The sequence below is a fragment of the Varroa jacobsoni genome, unplaced genomic scaffold, assembly GCF_002532875.2.
Source record: "Varroa jacobsoni isolate VJ856 unplaced genomic scaffold, vjacob_1.0 contig00544, whole genome shotgun sequence".
In the NCBI taxonomy this organism is placed as follows: Eukaryota; Metazoa; Arthropoda; class Arachnida; order Mesostigmata; family Varroidae; genus Varroa; species Varroa jacobsoni.
In genome coordinates this window covers 1-22,764 of record NW_019214483.1, presented here as the reverse complement: position 1 = coordinate 22,764, position 22,764 = coordinate 1, and the positions used below count along the sequence as shown (strand labels likewise).

Below are 22,764 nucleotides of genomic sequence, written 5' to 3'. Positions count from 1 at the left end.
TGGAAATTAATAATGAATCGTAGAGTTGTACGAAAAGTGCTGCCTTTACAAACTGACCTAAAGAAATAGACGACATGCGCATCTTCTTAGACGAAGAACTTGCATTTCTTGTTATAAACACAGATCAGGTTTTGTTAAATATGTAAGGCAGTTTTATATAGATGACTTTTTCTGAATCGAATGTTGTTAGAGAGGGCCATTTACAAACAATATTTTGGAATTTTAAGATAAAAACTTTCTATATTCATGTAAATTGTGTAGGATTTCATATTTGAATTCATATTTTTTAGAGCAACAACTTCTTGGTTCACGAATCTCTGTACATTTTAATATGTAGCACTATCAATGCTTAAACTATAAGCGGAACCTATAGAAAGAAGCAGAACCACGACGAGTATGCTATGTAATGAAGAAACCTAACATTAAGGGAGCACGTAAAAATCTATATCAGATAATGAAATCTCTAAAAGAACTATAAACTGAATGATTAGCTTTTTCCATCAGCGTCTGGAGAAGAGATAGAGAGAAGAGAGCCTCATACTAAGCTTTGAAAAATATAAATGACCTACGAAACAAATATAACTTACTAATCGTTTCCAATTTACCTCTAAAGATTGTAAATATGTATGGTATAGCAAATATGTCTCGAGACAATCTTATTTTCTCTTGTATTTTACATTGCAAATACAGTTTAGAACAAATTCTGAAAAATTTCTGTTTGAAATTCGCGGGCTAGCTTTGATGTTACTAAACATAGACAAAGACCTTTGCGCTGTATGGCCAGCCGCAGTGGTGCTCGACACCTATTGAATCTGGTAAATTTTGAATTCAGCTGATTGTGGATTATGAGAAACATATGTACTAGGCTTGTGCGTATCGTATGAATGTAAAAGCATTCTTGGTAGCAATTTTTTCTCAGTGGTGACCTACGCGTTTAAAATGTCACTTTCGTCAGGAGCTATTGTACGCCTCTATCTTAAAAACTTTCTAACATATAGTGAAGTAGAATTTAACCCCAGATCGGGCCTGAACATGATTGTGGGACCCAACGGATCAGGTAAAAGCAGCCTTGTTTGCGCAATCTGTCTCGTTCTTGCTGGAAAACCGAACGTCCTTGGAAGGTTAGCCATTTACTTGAAGGTGTGGATAGTATCCACACAGTTTAACATGCTTCTGTTATGGAAAAGAAACTCAAGGTGCAGAATGTCAATCAAGACTTAGTTTTTACAGACGCTGCGAAATCTGCTTTAATTTTTATGTTTTAATTGAATTACAAAGCAACAAATTTTCCGCCAAACCTGCAACAACTTATCATACAACATAATGCAAACTCCCAATTTTTGTTCTGGTTTAATGTATTACAAACCAAACACAATATATCCAATAATCCAACGCTACACAAATACAAATTGTATGAAGTGTATAAATCTGGGTTACATATAAAAGGTAGATTGTATTAACGAGTTCTGTGTTTATTTGTTTGCAGAGCTCCTCATCTTAAAGAATTCATCAAGTTCGGCTGTAGCCATGCAGAACTGGAAATTGAACTCTTTCAACCTCAGGCTAATAAAATAATCAGAAGGACTATTCATGACAGAGGATCGGACTGGAAAATAAATGGAATTCCTTGTTCTCAAAATGAAGTCTGCAAAGAGGTGTCAAAGATGAACATTCAGGTATGGAATGTAAAAACACGCACAGGTATTATTTCTTTTTTCGCAAATCTCATAACGATCGAAATAGCACTCTTACGTATATTGAGATTCGATTTTTTATTGGTTGAAGCCATATACAGGCTCACAGTAAGATACTTTTGACGCATACAGTTGAATAAAAAATGTTACTTTCAAGGACATATTTATTCCGTATCATTTTGTAGACTAACGTTTCTTTTTGCATCACTGCTAAGCTTGATTTAAAAACATTTTAAAATTTATCGTTTGTGAACAACTTGAATATATCTTTTTAGGTGGATAATTTATGTCAGTTTTTGCCTCAAGACAGAGTCGCTGATTTTGTGAAGATGACCCCACAAGAGCTGTTGGTTAATACCGAAAATGCCGTGGGCTCAGCAATGCTAATTGAAAACCATGAAAAGCTGAAATCTCTACAGGAAAGTCTTACCTCTCTGAAAAATAAAATCGAATCTACAAAAAACCATCGGGACAAGGAGGTCCAGCTGAATGAACATCTTGAGGCCGAGCTTAAGCAGTTTAAGGATTTTAAAGCGGTGAGTGGGCATTTAGGTGTTTCTGTCGTAACGTTGTAGCTAGGATAGCCTCTTATTTTATGGAAAGCACCGATACCAATAGTGTCTATTATGAATAATGGAAGGCATATCGTTTTGTTCTCTTTCATTAAAAGAAGCCCAGTATTAGCTGCCCATTTTTTATATCCATAAACGACAGAACGAAAATCCCGAACTGATGCGTGGCTAATTATTAATTAAAGCGTATTTGACGAATGGGCATTCTATCGTTTTAAATGGTTCTTAATGACATAAACTCAATTTAATCGCTTTTAGATTCTTCTATTCGCTTTGTTTTATTTACGAACCACTTTTTGAGTGCTCCTTCGGAACACCCGTTCCTCCCATGGATGGAAGTAGCATAACCTTTATGCGACTTCTCAAGTCAGTTATTCAATTAAGTCCGAAATAATTTCCTACACTATACAACTATAATCTATCATATTTATTTTCATCGCCATCAACACCGTAACACACTTAATAAACAAAGAAGAAATAACTCTCCTTAGAATAATGAAATCCTTCATTTCACTTATCTATGTTTATCTGATTTTGCCGTTTGTTTTTAAACCTGTATTAATCAGTATACCATAATATTTTGTTGTTATTTTGTTTTACCTGCTTGTCCTATGAATTTGAACAAACTGTAGTTAAATTCAATTGACGAACGTGCAGGCTTCTAAGGCCCCGTGTACAAGATTACATAAGATCCCGTACGGTATATTTTCAATTTTGCACAGCAAGACTGTTACTGGGAGTAAATCTAAACTCACTAGTGCTAAGCCTTACTATAAGTATAGTCCCTTTAGCGACCACTTAATTAAAATGTATTGCATATATACAGGCAAAAAAACAACTGGAGTTATACGAAGCAAAGCTAGCATGGCTTAACTACGTTGTGAAACGGGACAATTTCCTTGAGAAAAAGAAGATACTGAACCAAAAAGCTGACGTGGTAGAAAAGCAGCAGGAAGCTCACGCTCGCATCAAAGGAAAGGTCACCCGACTAGAGAACCAGATTAAAGAACTCGATCGGCAAAAAGCACAGTTGGAATTAGCTCTTCGGAGGGTGAAAGAAAAAACGGCTAAAACGCGCGAAGAGGTCCGCATTTCTTACTATAGTCTACTTTGTTATTATTAGATTTTTTTTTAATTCCTAGAGAGATTCAGAAGAAAGCAGACCCATGAAGTGCAACTTTATGCAATAGAACGGGTGCTCGTCCGATATGTATTTCGCTTATACAGTTGTTTTTCGTGATTTTTATTCCATCCCTACACTTTCCAGATGGATAAATGCACGGAGCGGATGAATGAGATACAGCACACATTCAAAGAACAACTCGACTGTGAGAAGGAACGAATTGACAAAGAGAAAGTACAACGATCAACCGTTCAAGAATTGCAGATAAAATATCATGAGGAACTGGACAAACTTCGCGAAGATCGGGTCGAGACTAAACTGCAAGAAGTCAAGCTCAGAATTAGCGGGTAAATAAAAATGTTTGTAATGATTTGATTATTCTACGAACGTAATTTTAGTTTCGGAATAATGTAAGTACCGTCTAAGTAGTTTTAGTATCTTCTAAATAATTCAAGAAAAGAATTCATTTGTCTTTCTAGTAAGCACCGTCTAAATACTCTTAGTACGTTCTAAAGCGGTTGTGAGACATTTTGGCAAGTAAAGCTTCGCTATTTTCAAGTCCATGGCACTGTTGCAGAATCAATCGCCTTTACTAAAAAGGCTAAAATGGCTGTGATAAATTTGTCAAGAATTCATAATAGACTCTAAAACCGATACATGCTCAATACCAGTGGGATAATTACATAGTGAACTCCCGTTTACACATACTCCGTTTTATTATGTCCACAGATTGAACAAGGAGTTAAATAAACTGAATGCTACAATGCAAGAAAGGCAGCAGCTGGTTCGCTCGATTGAGCAAGAAATACAGGAATACGAGGAGAGGCATCGGACTCTGGCTCTAAAAGCTGACCCCCGAATGGAGATGCTCGAAAAAATTAAACCCCAAGTATATAAAGCGTGCAGCTGGCTAGAGCAAAATAGGAATCTATTTCAAGTAATTTCCCTTGAAAAGCGCTTTTTAAATCTTTCTCGTTTTTCCAACTATGTAGTATAGCTTCTTAAAGGGATCGCCGTTCTTATTCAGTCTGTCTCATATTCAGGTGATTTTATATTCGGATTTTTAACCTGCTGATACTTAAAGGTTATTATTTTATCTTACTTTTTTTCACCAGGCTGATGAGTCATCATATTACTACCGTAGCGTATCTGATACCATTACATCCCTAATCGGTTAAGCTCAAAAACTGTGTATACTATAAAGAATTGTACTTTAATAAGTATCTCTGTTTATTTACAGGAGCATATTCACAAACCTGTAGCGGCTGAATTGACGATTTCGAACGAGCGTCAAGCCCGGTACCTCGAAGTGATCCTAGGTTCGGACAGTCTTTTCAGTTTTGTTGCCGAAAACCCCGATGATATGGAGTTATTTGTGAAAGAGGCGAGGCGCAGAAACTGGAAGATCAATATTGGTACTGCACCTAGGGGAGGACGAATGAAATTTGCAAACCCTGTACCCAAAGAGCAGATCAAGGAATTCGGTGTTGAAGGTTATGTGTCCGATCTTTGCGAGTAAGTGTCACATACACAGGCTCTCTAATGTAATTTGGCTATATATATCAGATACATTTGTATCGGGCAATTAAAAAAAAAACGAGCCTGAAAACTAGGCTGTGTTACATTCGCATCCTAGCACAAAAACAGAAGTATAATTTGACTGTTTTTGAAGGGAAAATTTGCTGGTTTGATATTGATAAAGACCTCAGCGCAATTAGGGTGAGTGTATATATGCATGAGCAAAGTGAACACTTCAAAATGATTTCATGGCGTGTTGCCGGAGCCCTAAAGCCATCATTTGATTTTAGATTATCATCGTATATAATTAGTGGGATCACCTCCTTATGTATGCAAATAATATAGCTGAATTGAATAAGTCCTTTTCCTTTGATTCAATTACAGCATCATTGGTTAGCCGACCATGTGTTCATCTGAAATTATAATATTAAGCAAACTATTTCTCATGCACAGGAATTTGATAATTTATATGATTATATATATCTCCGCTCATATTTTTTTCATAAGATTTATTTTGTGCTGGTCTTTTTTCGGTGGCAGGGCTTCCGATGCAGTATTTGCATTTTTATGCGGTCTTCATAATCTACACCGTGTTCCGTTTGGAGGCGACATCCTGGAGGATCATATCTACGGGCTTCTGAGTAAATATCAATTGAATCGTGCCATCGCAGGAAGCTCTCTGGTGAACCTCGTGAAGTCTGAGTACTCGACCGATTTAACTCGAATCTCAAAAAGTATTCCTAAAAACAAAGTTCTCATCGTGTTCTCGAATAGGTGTGTTCTGTTCAAGGGCTATAACGTTTTAAAACTGACGGCCCTTATAATGCGCAACATCGCGCATGGTGCAGTGTAGATTTTAATGTACGATGTGGTACCACGAATAGTCATTATGTTGATGCTGACCCATTGATATGCGTATCCTTCTAGTATTTGTTCCGCCATAAGTTTTGGTTATTGTGAATACCAAATTATGACATCTGTCTTTTATACATAGTTTGGTTCAAGTAATTATGCACCAATCATTTTATTTTCTGACATCGTTACGGTTTCACTTGTTAGAGAGGAACTGCAACAGGTGACTGAGCGTTTAAAACAGCTGAAACAGCACAAGGAACGATCAATTGGAGACTACAATAAGTTAAAAGAAGAAGTTGAGAATTTGAACAGAATCGCGCAGGGTGTTAAAGACGAGGAAAAAAAGTTACGTCAACGCATGGGGGCTAGCTTAAAGCTTAGAGACACGTTAAATGTAAAGAAGGCTCAACTTCAAAGACTCCAACAGGGTTAGTATGTTTTTCATAAAACAGATTGTTGGTTGGCACATATGACAGTGACAGACTCAGACATAATTCGCGCTTAAACTCAATATTAAGTTTGCAATTAAATAAAACGCCCCCGTAACTGGGAGCACCAGATATACCAAGCGTTTCGAATGTAAAATTCTTAGGTTTTTTTAGATGCTTGCAACTAGTACACATGTTGACTCCCGTAGTAATGTACTATTGATAATTCTAAACTTCGTTATCTATACGCTTGATAAGATCTTTTAAAACTGATTTTCATTCACAATGCTTTATTGTTTAGTTTTGAACGTTGGTTCCATATTGTGCTTTGGTTTATTTCTACTTTGTCGACTGAACGCCAACAACTAATAAACGGCACTTCTGGCATTTCAGAATGGTCAGTTAAATCTATAACAACAAACTGTGTTGGTGATAAATGCAATTTCGTCGTCGCATTAACCTGAGTGTGACAAGAACTTTCTTTTTTTTTTTTGTTTGTTACTTAGTTCCCGGGGATTTGGAAGCTAAAAAAAGACGAGTGGAAGCCAGTCTAAACAACGACTTGGCTTTATTTCGACGAAATACGAAGGAATTGGTAAAGGATGCGGAAGAGGCTTTTGAACAGCTGCAAAAGCTCGGGCTTGTTGTTTGCCAAATCGAGGAAACGCGACAACGAGCCGAAGTATTTAATGATGAGCTACTCTTGGTAAGCACTTTTAGAACAAAGGAAGCCCTTAGAAAATTTCAGCGCAAGTAGCAAAACACCTAACCATATTAAGGTATTTTGTTCTCTTGTAATGAGAATGCTCACAAATATTGAACTCAGATATGGAAAAACATGTTTTACCTCTATAATCATTTCATCGACAAAACCGCAGATATTAACGGATGGTTTTAAATTTTTGGTAGATTGCTTGCCAAAGACCGATGCTGAAGTTACTCCATGCAAAGCATGCGCAGCCGTGCTATTTTCTAAATCATGGATGATCGTCTAATTAATACGTCAGCGCTACTCCTTTTTACCTTAATGGGTCTCACGTACTTCTTTTATCTACAAACCTGAGCGTAACAACCAATACATGTACTCGCAGTACTCTTTTTATTTGTGAAAATGCTTCCATCTGTTTTAGGTGGAGCGAGCTCTGACAGCTGCCAAGGCCGCCTACGATCGCTTAGAAGAATCGACAAAGATTGCCAAACAGGAAGCTCTTCAAATACTAGAACAGGCTAAAAATCTAGTAAGCTTTAAGATTAAGACGAATAAGTGATTTTTCTTTAATCACACTTATTGTGTAGTATATATGCATGAACATGTTAGCCCCCTCTTTGCCCGTTGCTTTTGCTTTTTATGGCCGTCTCGTTGAATTAATGAGAATAGACTAATGTATTAGAGATATTATACCGAGTAAAAGTCGGCATTTGCAATGCTTTACAGGTTGGTTTAGATAACGTGTCTGGTCGTGCGGCCGTGCAACTTCCAGATAAAATTAGCGCACAATTTGAAGAGCTTTCAAATGAAATTCCGGAGATTGAAGGCTTTGTAGCAGAAGAAAGAGCGCGCTTATCGTTAATGATGCCCCATAATATGAACGTCGAGAAAGAGTACAACAGAAGGCAGCAGCTGATCAGTGAAGTCAACACTACACTCAATAGCCTTACAAGGTATTTTTTATATCTTACATTAATGTAAATGCAACAAGCGCTGCTGATCCTCTGTAAATAGATAAACCACAATCCTCTTAAAGCGTTAATCTATGATCTTGTCAAGAGTTAAAGATCTGACCTTTACATTCTGTAAAAAAATTTTGATTAATTATCAAAAACGCATATAAAAGTACAATACAGTTCATTCTTTGTTCTAGTAAACTGGACGAAATTAAAGTGGAAATAGCTACTAAAGATCAGGAGTGGTGTTCCGAGTTGGATGCACTTCTTGGAAAAATTAATGCAACGTTTTCGAGGTTTTTCACACTATTAGGGTGTGAAGGAAAAGTTACCCTATATGACGGTGAAGCAGTACATCAATATGACAGGTATCTGTAACAATATAATCATTATTTGGTTAGACATTGTTATATAACCATTCTCTGAAGGCGGATCTTTCAAGAAACGCTTATCCGAGAAAAAAGCTTAGTATACGATGTCCTGCAGCGTTTGCTTGCAAGCAGGAGAATTACGTTTATCTGAAACAATGTTTAAATTACAAATGCGGATCTGTCAGTATTATGCGCATCGGCAAACGACTGTTCGATAGCTCAAACCATATAATAAAAATAATAATAAAAATAACCGTTACCTTGTTCGTCGAATTCTGTCGTGCAATAACAGATACGGCATCAAGATTCTTGTGCGTTTCCGGGAGAATACCGATCTCTGTGAGCTAACACCAACTCATCAAAGTGGAGGAGAACGTTCAGTTGCTATAATTCTATATATGATGGCGCTCCAGGAACTCACCGTGGTGCCTTTCCGTGTCGTTGATGAAATCAACCAAGGTAAGAAAGCAACAAAGTCGATGCGTATAACACAGGCAAGCAACAACTTATCCTGTATTAGAGAATTTAACCTTTCTACTTATTATTATTTTAAATCTCATGAAGATTTAAAACAATAATAAGTTGACTAGTCTTCAATCTTTGTAATGATTATTGAGAATTAGTACTTCTCATTTTTTTGGTCACGTCTTATTTTTGTGCTTTTCAATACAAACAGGTATGGATAGTGTCAATGAGCGGCGTGTCTTTGAGTTTCTAGTAAAAACGGCCGAACTTAACGAAGCGCAGTACTTTCTCATCACGCCAAAGCTACTCACCGGTCTTCCCTACTCAGAAAAAATGTCTGTGCATTTTGTCTACCCCAACGTTGGATTCACACACCATCGATGGGGTCTGCAGAAGTTCATCGAGCGGCAGAAGCGACGTCGGACAAACTCAACAGCTATCCAAGAAAAAGACGACATGGAATTATAACCAAAGTGGCTTCACTAAACGTTGTGGTCAACGCTCCTGTAAATACTACTGTTGTGAATCATTTTCCTTCAATAGTGTAACTGGCGGTGAGTAAGGGGCTATACTGTAAATTAATGACAGCCTTTTTTACAACTTTTCTGTTGCGCGCGATACGGAAAACACTGTTCCTGTATAAGTAATTTACTGAGCTAGCTAATTTGATCAAAGTTATAGATTATTTTTTCATCGACAAGAGGTAGACGACGGTTAAAACCTGCAAAGATATCGCAGGAATATTTGTAATGATATCTACATATAAATATGTTTGTACCTATATCTGTCATTCAAGTAATGAATCGTGCTGCTAGTAACATGTACCCCCCCCCCCCACCATACTTTACACCGTCTGGGCTTACCGGATATTCGATTTTGCATGTCCAATTATAATTGATGGCATGTTATTACTAGGTTTTTGTTTTCAGTAAATCAGTGTTCGACATATTCATGTAAGATATAAACAGAAAGAAACATCCTGTCTTTTGTAATAAAATATGATAAAATATTTATTGTAAAGATTTACTTCATCGAAGTGTGTTATAGGTAAATATTGACGGTAAAATTGAAAGAAATATGTTGTACATTTAAAAAAAAATATTGCTAAATATGCACTACTTTCAACAATCACGTTCTGCAATTTTTGTACAATTTCTTCACTGTAGAATTTCTATAGTTTCTGGCCGAAAAACTGTCACAGGTGATGTTTGCATTTTTTTCTTGCATCTAAATTAACACTACCAAGAAAAGTCTCCAGGGACCGAAACAGATAATAGATTGCATTATAATGCAATCGTCTAGCCATATGGCGGATGCTGCATAATAATGCAATAGCCGGGCTATAATCGCATTCATTAAAATCTTTTTTCATTTTCGGCAGCTGAACATGCGGCCTGGCATTAATATGTTGGAAGGTGACGCCCCTTCTGTAGACAAGTTCTGATTGATTTGTTTTAGTTGTTGTGTTGGTATTAATTGTTTACAGAAGATGTCCGAATTAATCGTTTGCCAGTGGACAAAAACTCTTAAGGCACGATTAGGATTCTTTTTCTAATCTCATCAAACGCATAGCATAATCTTCGTTGGCTAAGTGCATGCTTTGCTACTTCTCTCTATATTTCTGTTCACGGTCTTTTTTGCAGTTTTTTTGTTTATGTGATTTATTTCTTATCACCCGTGATCAATCACTTCAGAAACAGCTCGATCGTGTTGCGTTTCTTTGAGTCTCGCAGATAGGGTAAAAATAAGTTAATCCTTTTGCGTCAATTCGTGTGGCACCCAAATGTCCGAGGTTCTTTTTGTAACCATTTTTCCCCAGATGGTGTGAAACCAGTTAGTAGAGGATATTTAGTTCCTTGGCGAGATCAATAGTTTCATCAACATTTTTCGTAATTGATCGGCCACTACGAGGAATATCCTTTACATTAAAATTACAGCGCAAAGACGATAAATCCATTTTTGGGAAATAACGCATCTTGACTATGTACGGTACAAATGTATGTCTGGGCCTGCGTAGTATATGTGCTCTTCTCGTAATAAAACAACAGTAAAAAATTTGCTCTGTGTGACGATTTATGTCATTTTCAGATTCGAATAGTAGTAGTAAAATGAACAGCAGTGCCAAATGTTAGCATTTAAACGACACTTAACGTGACCTGCCTTTCGTTAAACATGTTACTTCAAAAAACACCCTGGATGCTTTCTCGACCATTCAATAGTTTCCTATAGCCCTTACCTCAGTTCTCACGTTTGCTATCTGTACACGGCATTGCCAATACAACAAATCTCTATGTGCTCGACGAAAGCTACTGAATAGTCACACTATTGTTTGAAATACCTGTTATGCACCATTGTGTACTGGCTCACATGCCTATAAATAGCATTTTTTATGTACTAGAAATAGAATTGTTAGGTATAATATGTAAGATGAGCTGCATTTCGTTCGTCCAGAATTGTCAGCACGACTCAGCCATTTGCCAAGTTGAAATTCTAAAGTTTAGGGCTACGTTATATTTAGCGTAGAGGATCCGCTATCTGTTTGATTCATTATATATATATATACTAGATATAGGAGAAACATGCATAGTCCCGTTGCTGGCAATAAGGTGCAATACTATTTTATTACATAAGATGAGTATTTTTCGGCGTTCTTTTTCTGAAATCTGCGCAAATATGGGCATGTAACTTTCGTTTTCAAGTTACTCTTTACTACGAAGTCGAACGCTTCGCGAGCAAGCAAACCAGCTACGCCTTTGCCTCGAAATGCGTCGGGTACTTCAGTATGCTTTAGATCTAGTACGTCCTGTGAAACTTTGTCGTACTGCAGAAAAGCCCTGTCATTACCTGTAATGAAAAGTGTCCTAGGTATATACAGTGCATACGAAGACTACTCTTAATACTACATTATTACTTAATGACTGATCCAAATGCTTAATTCACAAATCGATATTATAAAGTGTTGCTTTTAGCCTCATTAACTAATTAAAACTAAATGAAAACCTACCTATTTTCACATAAAACTCTCTTTTGGATTTATCATGTGTGACCTCTAGGGCCTGCACTTGCGACGACATTGAGCGGGTTGTCACACGAGTGGAGAATAGCTTACAAATCAGTCTTGACATCACCTTTCCCTTTGCGCCTGGAACCTGAAAAATTGAATAGACCGGTCAGATAAAAAAAAGCTTTAGATTGCACTAAAACGAAGTAAGGAAACAAAACGTTCGCTTAAACATCGACTAACATACAAACAGAAGTATACTCTTACTTTTCATCAATGGGGTATCATAAATAAGCGGCGCTAATCAAAGCATGATGATAACTTTCTACCTTCGTATGTAAAAAACATCACTATCTTGTACGAAGCAAATAGGTAATGAGAATCATTACACATTTTTTATATTAAAGATAGCGAAACGTATTGCAATACAAGCACTGGTATTGAGCGGACGCAGAATCACAGAGTTATATAACGTTGAGTCTTTTCACTGGTAACACTTCTCGCAGTACTTATCGTAGCAAGAGACAATGGGTTCCACAAATGGAAGCGTTCCAACTTCGTTTCTCTGCGCATTGAATGATAATTCGAACTCTGAATATCCGTAGCAGCGTAGCTTAGTTATTTAATATATAATATATATTTATTAATATAAAAATAATAATATATAATATAAATAATATATATAAGAATAAATCGTTTAGCTTTAACTTATTAATAAGCTAAAGCTAAACGATTTCGATTAAATAGAAGTAGACGTTCTACGTGACTGGTCACAGAAACGCTAGAGCTTTACGTCCCTGCATGATATTTAGTGATACCAACCACACGATTTACTGTAGTCACTTTTTTTAAATTATTTTTTAACGCTCGCTAGTTTTGAATTTACGCCTTTCTTTACCAGTTCTGCGATATTAAGTAGCTCGCTAAAGACAGCCTATCAAGTTAGCATTTCTTATTTAACCAATCTCTACCTGCTGATCAATGAGTCTAATATGGTGCACCTGTTAGCGACCAGGCAACTGTGAATTTTTCTCGGCTATGGCGACGCAACTATTGAAGTTTCCGAGGAATGTAGGAGTCGGTACTGCTATTGAAATGGGGAGGGGGTGTCAGTTTCGTATAACACCGAGCTAGGCGAACTGGCGCATTTCGAAGATATCGCGTCACGAGCATTCTGCTTTACTCCAGCAGTGTACATAGAGACTCCCTAATAATACCAAAGCGATTCCAGCAACTTCCATCCCAGTCTTGATCCTTATACAGATCAACACTCACCGCCCGTCTCTACCATAATAAGGCTTCCTCCTGACTCTGGCAGACGCGCGAATTCGTAATGATCGATTTGAATAGCTTACGCGTACACAATTTAGCTAATCGATTGCTTCATCAATTAAAGTTACATATCTCTGCCCTTTATACATTTTACATCAAGCCAATGGATAATCTATAACAAATTTGCGTTTGGCTTCTAAATTTCTGTGGGTCGAAGTGCTTCTTTTTTCACACACCATAATCCATTTTCGGCTCGATTCAAATGCCTATCTATTTAATAAGGTTTACTTCCGCGCAATAAAAAAGAAGTGATGGAACTGGTTAACTATGACACTTTTTGTAACCAGATCGCAACCCAATCTATGGTTCAGCTGCATTTGCCGAAGAGCAAAGCTAAGCAGTAATGTCGAAGGCAATGAATAGGCATAAAACAATCTATTACCGGCGTCTGAGTATAACGGTGACGTTCGGCCACTTACTTTTATAAAGGTTCCACCTGTCTTCGTTTACTTGCAGGGTTATCCTCTTGTTGCTGTTGTCTGCTCTGATATAAACATGCATTTCCGTCTGATTCAAATGGTTTCGATTTCGTTTTTTCTTTCTCCCTATCAAACGATTATGAGCTTTTCATCAAGCCATACTCTATATGGAAGCGATTAATCCTTCCGCTATCTGCTGCTATTTCCAGATGAAGTCTGTTTATAACTATCCGTCCAAAAGTGGTTTCCTTACTACAGCAGGATGCTGTGGAGTAATTCCACGTCAATGAGCGAGCGCTGCTGTGATGGCCATGTCTGGTTCTCTCTCGACTGCCGCTGTTTACCCTAACAGCATAGGCTCAATGGGTGATTAGAGAAGATTTGTGTGTCATCTGTCGGTCTGTGTCCTATTGTCGGCTGTATGCGCCCCTTCCCCGCGTCCTCCCGAAAGGAACCAACCAAATGCACCGAGCCCAATGCTGAGTCAGTAGTAAGCAACCTAGCCGTAGTCAGTGTAGTGTCGGCTTCGTTCAGAGAGTTCGTTGTATGAATTTGCTGTTATTATAACCGCTGCTGTTGTTATTCTCTCCTCACTGCGCGTTACGTTTGTTCCGTTTGTTGTTGTCATAATTGCTCCAGCTCAAAAACAGCTTTCGGCTGCCGAAAAACAGGGAAATTCAAAACGAAAGTGAGTAGATGTTGACAGGAAGATCTCAACGAGATGCTGCTAGTAAGGCTCCCGATATTGCGGCTGCTATCAGACAAAAGGAGGCTATTTTGACGACTTTCATCTCTGGTCCCGCTACTGGCGTTGGTGTAGCTGTTTATTTATTGATAACATAGTTCAACTAAAAGCTCCTATTTCTTTACGTCTGGAACAACAAAGTCGTATTGTTCGACGCGTAAGATACTGGCCCAAGCGCATAGTGTTTGGTACTCGTACGACTACCGACCCGAACCGGTGTCAGTACATCAGTGCGCCCTCGCACAGTGCTAGTGAGAAAAAGTAAATGAATAAACAAAGTCACATTGTTTGCGTCCTTTTGGTTAACGCGGGTTATTTGAGCATCGTCCGCACATTTCGGCCTTGCGCTATAATATTATTAGTCGAAACAACAGAGATGCTGTACAGCTGTCGGCCTGCAGGTCAACTCGGTAGTGAAGTGTCTGATCGTTTTGGCAGCTAATGAGATTTTGAAAGAGGCCGTTTATCCAACAGCAGATATCCAGGAGCAGAAATCGAACACGAGGAATATTGCATTATCAAATGAAGCACCCAAAGCGACGTGCCAGATCATATACCGAGTCGGTACGCCGTCGATGCAAAAGTAAACGATTTGGTTTTTCATAGCCGTCAATGGATGCTAAGCAGGAGACACAAACAAATGTACTAGTAGAAGATGATGCTACAATTTGTTTCAACCACCATCGTTTTTCATTAGTAAGTTCCGTCCGTGTGGTGTTGCTCAATCTATTCGTGATTAATCTGTCAAGTCATGATCGGTAGGATTTTATCTTCATAGATACACAGCGACTATGTGTGGATCATGAATAGGAAATGAACATTGATGAGTACACACGCTCTCAGTAACATCTAAAGGAAGATTTAAGAAGTAAGATCCTTTTAAGTCTAAATATGCCTACATAGGCAGTAGCGCGTCTGCGTGTAAAAGATCTCACACTAAACGAGGCAATTGTCCGCGCCACTCGAACCTCAAGTCGTTTCCAAATCTTGAACACTGCGCGAAGTTGCCGTATATAGGCGTGTGAGCGCCTTTGTAGCTCACCGTAGTGTTGAAATTATCTCAATGCTTTATGAGTCACTCAAAATTGGTATGGTAAGGACATGTTCACACGCGGGCAGCAATGAAAAAGCTTCTATACTCACTTGGTCGTCGTTAGGTAAAAAAAACGAATAGGCCCTAAGCCCCAGAAGGAGTGCGTCACTATCACAGGAAACAATTGCTCGCCTAACGAGAGCCTTTAATGTGCGCAGTGGTGCGCTCGCCTGCTAGAAGGACAAATGCCTGCGCGTGTTTAATTATTTTGTAGCTAACAGAAGCTGTTCAAGGAAAATAGTGAGACGGCGAACGTTTATGAAATCACAGTTGTACTGTATCAGCTAAAAACGCACCGAACAAATTTGTGAGCCGAAAGTTCTAGCAGTACGCGTTATGACGCTGGCATTCGTTTATGCAATGACTAAACGACTAATTTTATGGCTTTATATGAGTCAAATGAAGAAGAACTAGCGATTAACTGATTTATGACTTGACAAAAATATTCCTGCTGCGTAGTTTCAATACCATCCAGTTCAAAATTGCCTGATTTATCCTCAATTGAAAATCTATAGCTGTATAAAATTTCTGAGAATAATTTGTCTGATCAACAAAGCAGTTACACAAGATATCGATTCATGTTATATTTGCTTTGTCTAATGACAGCAGAAAATAAGGCATACCGTTACATTCAAATGTTTATTTCAATGTAACGGTAGGCGTTATAAAACGTAACATGCATGGCTCAAACAGTATAAATCTTAACGAGATCCTTGGTTTTGACACTACCTTTAGACCTAGGGACAAAGGTGTATTCGTATAACCTATACAGGGCCCTATTCGGCTGCAAGAGCCAAAACGACGAAGATTCCAGCTAAAAAATAATTGGTAATGGCGATTTTCTAGATTCCTACAATGCTACAATGCCACCAAAGACAATTTCAGGTGCACTGTAAAGACCAGTTACGCTTAAAAGCAGATTCAAAAAGGTGCGCTATTAAAGTGCATATTCCTTGCCGTTAGTCTCTATATTGTATATTTTGAAAGTTTTGATTAGCTAGTTTGATGGTTCAATGACGGTATATATCACTTATATATGGACACTGTGAATGTCGTGTATCAATGTTATTCTAAGATGCGCCATTTTGATTAGCATTATTTTAAATCTATTTGACTGGCATTCTGTAGTAACAAAACCATCTATTATGCATTTCCGTCTTTATTTTATGAATTAATTTAACATTACGACATGTAGAGTCGTACAAAACTATCAAATGGTTTCTATAGCTCGCGTATATGTATCGATCCGAATGAAACGATCAGCCTTATTAATTGAAAGTGACATATTAAGTGTAACTTAAATCATTAATTGCGTATATAATGTCCATATTAAATTTATTTGTGCTCGTAGCAATCGCTTTGTGCGTTTGCCATCCATTATCCGAGTCTGGTAGTGTTTACAATTTATTTGCTTTAAGCTGACTCGTTTGAATTAGCTTTAGCATGAGATTGTGATATTCTGCGCGATTGTGAATGTATCTTAACAATACAGAACGTTTAAATTAGTCGTTGTTTATGAAGATCTTTAGAAAATAATATTATTACGGTTTTTCATTAACCGCCAGTTGACACCTATACATATTTTTGTTCTTGTTTGAGTAACGGTGGCAGCACATTACCATATGTCGCTCAAGTCTTCGAGCGTTCATTTATTAAAAATACCATAGCCAGGTACGATTAAGATTTTCAGCTCTCCGCATTTACATACATACCTACATTCATTTTTACAAAATTTGTGCATATTTGTAGGCAGGTAAGCTGGCATAGCTGAATAAAGCCAGAAAGAGTATCCATCAAAATAAGATATCTAAAAAAATCATCAGTTTGCTTTGCTCCTAGCTTAGCTCGTGAATCTATTCACAAGTTCTAAAGCTAAACGGAAAAACATATTAAGTCTAGTTGGGGCCACCCTATGCCAAAGCTTCGCGTTTGGTAAAGTCAAGTGGCACATGAGATAACAAAGATACGCATGTAGACTCTGAAAAGCGGAAATCTTTAGCATAAATATATAGGAGCAAAGCTGATAGGTTTGGTGTCTTAAGCGACATCTCCCATCAGGTAATTAATCTGGCAACATTACGTGTAATTTTAGTCCTTGTACTGAGAGAGGTATTATCCTTTAAGTGGCTGAATGATTATACTTGTCTTTAACTCTAGCTAGCTTTAAGTTAGCGCAGCTCTCTTAGTAACGCGGTTTGTGTTGACAATGTTATGCAACCCGATTAAGAAGCATACATGGGTTACTATAGGTATTGCTGTATCCGTTGCAATGAATCGTGGTCAGAGTGACCTCTTGTGGTCTGAGTGGACACTGGTGAAACCGTTTGCTTGGAAACTGCCCTCTGCTTACGCGGGGGCGCGTCATTCGGCAGCATCGAATTTGTTTGTTACAGCTGCAACTAAAAGTGGACTGTTCTACGACCGGTGGGAGCTGCTGTTGGTGTTCCCAGCCCAATGTTGCACTGATCGAAAGCTATATACCGTTACTAAGCCGAGTTCAAATGCAAAACTTAATTGCTAAATGGGGTCAATCGATAAATCTGCCATTCTGTGCCGAACGGTGCAAATTCGCTTACCGTACTTGGGTAGGTGTCGACTTGAATAACATATATCACATTGGTTTATTGGTAACCAAAAAAATAACTTTGTCTAATGGCCAACAAAAGAAGCACAGCAAAGCTTTTTCAGGTAGTTTTTGTTCAAAACGCGTAAATTACTGAACATTTTTTTACTCGCATTAACGGTCATACCTTTGGCTGAAAGTAGCCAGGGGGTAGTAGCTTCGAGATCCACTAATGAGACATGAATACTAACGCAACTTGTGTGATTAAAGAAAGTTATTCGCTATTTTCTTATTGCGGTATCTTTATTTACCAAATCGTTGTCGATACTAGAAATGCTTCATTCTCTTCTTAACTTATTAGCAAAGATAAATCTCAAGAGGTAATTACATTTTGATCTAATTATTCGGCAGCCATTTTTGTAACCATCCGACTTAGAAAACTTACGCCGCCGTAACAAACTACGTAGTGCTGTTTTTTGGATCGAGTAGAAGTAACGCTTTGATTCATTTCTTTTGGATTTTCCCAATCTACAGGTTTTATAGCGTATGTGCTAGACAAATAATTTGTTCGATCGAATAAAATCGACCAAACGACCATCCAAAAAATGCTTGAAAATTAAAGATTTCTTTGCTAGTGAAAACGCTGCGAACTGTGCACCTTGTAATTTCTGTACCTGTTCATTGTGTCTCACGCATATTTTATCGGTGTGTTTTATTTGTAAATAATTGACCTTGTTCTGCACTCGCTTTTTGTCTCATTGTTGACTTTCAGCTTCATCACCGGCTACTAACGTTTTGTAGTTCACGCCTTGCGTTCAACCGCCTTCCAGCGCCAAGATGAGCGGCGTCAATATGGCGACCTCCCCAATGGAGTCGAGCCATTCGCCGAGTGCGGACTCAGTTCAATGTGGGCCCCGATGCCGAAGGCAGCAGCGTCTCAATGCTTTTGATGAGATTAACGAACGTCAAGTTGACGACGTGTGCTTGACTTCTTTCTACAGGCCACATACAATTTCTTTACTTGTAGGGTTCATTGTTTTTTTAATCTATTTCGCCTTCACTCGAGATGACCACCGACTTGAAGACAACATCAAGGATGGGCTGTTTTGCGTATTGTTCTTTTTCATGATAATTTCTGTGCTAGCGTTTCCAAATGGCCCGTTTACTCGACCCCACCCTGCCCTGTGGCGCATGGTATTTGGAATGTCTGTTTTATATCTAATGTTTCTAATAATTGCGCTTTTTCAAAGCTTCGAGACACTGCGGGAGATACAGTACTCGTTCTATCCGGAGCTACGTGATTTTCACATTGACTCGGAGAAAGAGTACGGTGTCGACTGTTGGAATATTACTTGGGAAAAAATCTGGTCACACTGTGACGTGTTTGCAGTTGGCCACTTCGTCGGTTGGACCATGAAAGCCGTCCTGATTAGGCATTATGGCATCTGCTGGACAATTTCAGTTACGTGGGAAATCACCGAGATGGCATTTGCTCATCTTTTGCCGAATTTTGTCGAATGCTGGTGGGATGCATTTATTCTCGATGTGCTTATTTGCAACGGGCTTGGCATCTGGTTTGGTATGCAGATCTGCCGTTTTCTCGAGATGCGCACTTACAAATGGGAGTGTATCAAGGATATTGACTCAATTTCGGGTAAGTTACGTCGGGCCGTACTTCAATTCACGCCCCAGTCAATGACCAAAGTTAGCTGGCTGGATCCTGCATCAGGCTACGTAAGGATACTGGCTGTTACTGAACTAGTCATCTTTTGGCAGATCACTGAACTAAACACGTTTTTCTTGAAGCACATTTTTGAGGTGCCACCAGACCACCCGTTGTCGCTGATCAGACTTGCGCTGGTTTCAATCATTGTGGCGCCAGCAGTTCGCCAATTCTACAGTTATGTGACAAATACCAGAGTAAAGCGTGTCGGCACCCAGTGCTGGGTGTTCGGAGCGATCATGATGACAGAGGCCCTCGTCTGCATCAAGTTCGGTTTACAGCTTTTTAAGTTAACGCAAGTTCGAAATATTATCATCTGGTTGATAATCCAATTTGGCCTATCTTGCGTCTGTGTTTATATGTGTGTCTGGTGGCAGACTAGATGTCAGAAGATGCAATTACTCCGAAGAGCGAACGAACGTCAGCCAGGCAACGACGGCGATAGGTCGGAACAGATGGACCTTCTGACCGTCAGCGATGACGAGGAAAGTAGGAAGAACGTGTAACGCGGTCTGAGCAAGCTTCGTGCTTTATATAGACAGGACGGAAAGTAACTAACAAAATACGAATAAAAGATTACGTAAACTGCTTATATCAATTACGCGGGTGACGAAAGCAGCTCAACTTTACATCAAAAATAGGAGTCCGTGCACTTTCAGTGAAGTTGCGATGGTGCCTTCACCGTGGAAGATACCTTCAAGGACTCACCGGCGTAACCATATGCATCTTCACATCACAGGACATTTTGACAGGTGAAATGTTGAATGTAACAGCAACATCATTAATGACGTCAGCTCTGCACCAATGTATGAAAATATTATGTGACGATATGAAGGGATATCATCGATATGACAAAAGACATTTAACGATTTCACCGGGGAGCAATCGTACGGGACTGCCGTACTAAGCACTTTTAAATCTTAGTTACGAAAAATATATGTTTGCTTTTAAAAGGCAAGTTTGTGAGGGGTACTGTAATAAAAGCGTAAAGCATTTCCTGGCTTACGCTGCCTCATGACGCGATGCAACTAGATACGGTGAAACATTAACTGGTACGTATAGTCTACGAACAATTGTATAGTATTATGGTCTGTGCATGTATTCTGAGAGCGATATCGTATTGATATTATAGGAGAGCATTGACCTTAATCTTGTGAATGGTGGCTCTGCAATAATGAATACGAAAGATAAGGTGGATTGAGGCTCAATACAAGAGTGCCAACTTTGCGGCCAGCATAAGGTCACTAAATCCAGTAATCTAATATTAAAAAAAAAATATAAACCCACTCAATACAAGTACGACTATATTTGGGTGATATCAACGGAAAAGCTAAGTCGTTTAGCCATAGAAACATGGCCATAATGTTGCCGAGATATCAAGGCTCACTACGCGGCAGAGCACAACTAGATATAAGATTAGTGGTAACGTATCAGCTTATATTCATATACACGCATAACGCTAAGGTAATAAGGTAAGGTAGAAATAGCGCTTCGGATGAGTTCTAAATAGTTGTAGTAGTATATTGTATAGACATGTATAAAAAAGACCCTCGGTTTACACTTGACCTGATCTAGCTTAGTAGGAAGTCCATACTTTAATAGCAAACGAAGAAATAGGTTTATGAATGAGAATGAAGAACAATAACAGCGAATGTACCATAAAATTTATTATGTGATACTGCGTTGTCCGCCGAGGAAACACAGAACAAACCCTTAAATTTACGCAGAAATCGGATATAACATTTACATGTATCCTTCGATGCATACTTGGTATGAAGTCACTATTGTACTATAACAAGTATACTGTACGTGAACTAACTGATTGGGAAGTATAGGACCATTAATAGAATGAACGGAGCAAAGACAAGAAATCATCATTTATTAGCTAAATACAATTGCAACAGGTGTTATATTAGTATAAAGTGTAATGTATGGATGCGCTGATTCAGGTACATGTTCGCTTGCGTACGTTATGCGCCATTAATGCGCATGGCCTATATGTCGCCTTAAAGCCAAAGACTTTGTTTTATTGAAGAAACTATAAAACAAGGATTTATGTAGTGTTGTTCTAGAAATACATAAATTATTAATAGTAATACTACTAATAGTCGACATAAACAAAGATCGATTAGAACACAATTAGAATTGCACATGTTCGAATTAGCCTCGGAGAAGCCGATCGAGGGACTGAACTACTACGGCTACTAAACATTTTTCCGACTTTAGATAAATGCAACAAAATGTTTGAACTAAAAGAATGGTTGATAAGGTCTGTGGGTATACTGATCACTTCTGCTAATGCAGTTAGACCTAAATCGGCCCACTGAATACCAGCTGAAGTACCATGAAGTACTTGAAAACAGTAAGTTCCCTATGGAACCACTAGTACTTCTATAAATTATATAGGTTCACTCACAGTGTGTAATCGACTTACGCTCGATGATGTTTATGGTCGTTGAAATTGTGTTCGCTATGTAAGAACCATTGATTATTATTGTTTTCGAAGTGAAAGCGAAACAATGGCTTTAATTCAAGAGATGTGTGATAAACTTATAGCATCTCTGTTATAAAACTATGTCACACCAGATGGTAGGAGAGGAGAAATAAAAGAACTTAAATCGTGACCGTTTTACGAATGTAATAAGCGGACAAGTAATAAATTAGGGGGCCTGGTCCCGACAGTTAATCTACCACAGTGATGGTAAGACGTCGAAGACGCCTTTCGTTGTCGTCACGTGACGGAATATTTTCGAGGAAGTATACGTCCCTTGATTCATATCCACCCTTGGGACCGTGTCAACTGGGTACAAAGATATTTCCCATGTACATATATATATATATATATATATATATATATATATATATATATATATAACATGACTTGCAACCTTTTTTGTATTGTAATGAATGAAAACTCTGAATTTCAATATGAGCAGTACATAGAATGCAGAAAGGAACAAGAAGTGGAATATAGGGCCGTCCTGATGACGTTTCATCATAGTTTTGCGTAATCGAAGAGTTATGTGCGAGTATTCTGACTGAATAGGTTTGGGCGGCGACAGTGGTTCTTATTGGGCTCTTCATGATGTCGCCATTGCTGAGTGGGGGCATAATGCCATTTGTGTCTTCGTTTCTGGGAAACAGTGTTAAATGAAAAACCCCAATTGTCTATATAAAACTATAGGTGCATTATATAT

General features: G+C 38.4%; 3 protein-coding genes across 11 annotated transcripts; 2 read left to right on the top strand and 1 right to left on the bottom strand.

Moving 5' to 3' along the window:
* Nucleotides 1–768: 768 nt before the first annotated feature.
* Nucleotides 769–9,717, top strand: SMC5 (structural maintenance of chromosomes 5). Of its 4 annotated transcripts, none has more exons than XM_022852063.2 (15): nt 769–1,121; nt 1,487–1,676; nt 1,970–2,230; nt 3,093–3,350; nt 3,534–3,736; nt 4,119–4,278; nt 4,630–4,904; nt 5,448–5,681; nt 5,967–6,190; nt 6,697–6,896; nt 7,321–7,428; nt 7,626–7,852; nt 8,053–8,223; nt 8,519–8,685; nt 8,903–9,717. In XM_022852063.2, exons 1-15 carry the CDS (start codon nt 940–942, stop codon nt 9,157–9,159), a joined length of 3,117 nt encoding a protein of 1,038 aa, XP_022707798.1. In that variant the 5' UTR covers nt 769–939; the 3' UTR covers nt 9,160–9,717. The 4 variants fall into 4 exon arrangements, with proteins under 4 accessions (XP_022707798.1, XP_022707797.1, XP_086828998.1 ...); XM_022852062.2 differs by having other exon boundaries at nt 4,119–4,326; XM_086972872.1 differs by having other exon boundaries at nt 775–815; nt 4,119–4,326.
* On the bottom strand, nt 9,674–15,529 carry LOC147752003 (protein NATD1). Of its 4 annotated transcripts, none has more exons than XM_086972875.1 (3): nt 15,332–15,529; nt 11,696–11,840; nt 9,674–11,535 (listed from the first exon to the last, which is right to left on the bottom strand). In XM_086972875.1, exons 2-3 carry the CDS (start codon nt 11,814–11,816, stop codon nt 11,306–11,308), a joined length of 351 nt encoding a protein of 116 aa, XP_086829001.1. In that variant the 5' UTR covers nt 11,817–11,840; nt 15,332–15,529; the 3' UTR covers nt 9,674–11,305. The 4 variants fall into 4 exon arrangements, with proteins under 4 accessions (XP_086829001.1, XP_086829000.1, XP_086829002.1 ...); XM_086972874.1 differs by lacking the exon at nt 15,332–15,529 and adding an exon at nt 13,444–13,587; XM_086972876.1 differs by lacking the exon at nt 15,332–15,529 and adding an exon at nt 13,407–13,464.
* On the top strand, nt 13,768–22,281 carry LOC111271334 (phosphatidylserine synthase). Of its 3 annotated transcripts, none has more exons than XM_022852066.2 (2): nt 13,768–13,926; nt 18,617–22,281. In XM_022852066.2, exon 2 carries the CDS (start codon nt 18,682–18,684, stop codon nt 20,071–20,073), a length of 1,392 nt encoding a protein of 463 aa, XP_022707801.1. In that variant the 5' UTR covers nt 13,768–13,926; nt 18,617–18,681; the 3' UTR covers nt 20,074–22,281. The 3 variants fall into 3 exon arrangements, with proteins under 3 accessions (XP_022707801.1, XP_022707800.1, XP_022707799.1); XM_022852065.2 differs by having other exon boundaries at nt 13,768–14,131; XM_022852064.2 differs by having other exon boundaries at nt 13,768–14,884.
* The last annotated feature ends 483 nt before the right edge of the window (nt 22,282–22,764 follow it).

Excerpts from the sequence above, each read along its gene's own strand:
- SMC5 (XM_022852062.2), top strand. The coding sequence starts at position 940 with ATGTCACTTTCGTCAGGAGCTATTGTACGCCTCTATCTTAAAAACTTT. Across the intron at positions 1,677-1,969 it reads TGTCAAAGATGAACATTCAG|GTGGATAATTTATGTCAGTT; the intron begins GTATGGAATGTA and ends ATATCTTTTTAG. Across the intron at positions 5,682-5,966 it reads CTCATCGTGTTCTCGAATAG|AGAGGAACTGCAACAGGTGA; the intron begins GTGTGTTCTGTT and ends TTCACTTGTTAG.
- LOC147752003 (XM_086972875.1), bottom strand. The coding sequence starts at position 11,816 with ATGTCAAGACTGATTTGTAAGCTATTCTCCACTCGTGTGACAACCCGC. Across the intron at positions 11,536-11,695 it reads AGAGTTTTATGTGAAAATAG|GTAATGACAGGGCTTTTCTG; the intron begins GTAGGTTTTCAT and ends TTTTCATTACAG.
- LOC111271334 (XM_022852066.2), top strand. The coding sequence starts at position 18,682 with ATGAGCGGCGTCAATATGGCGACCTCCCCAATGGAGTCGAGCCATTCG.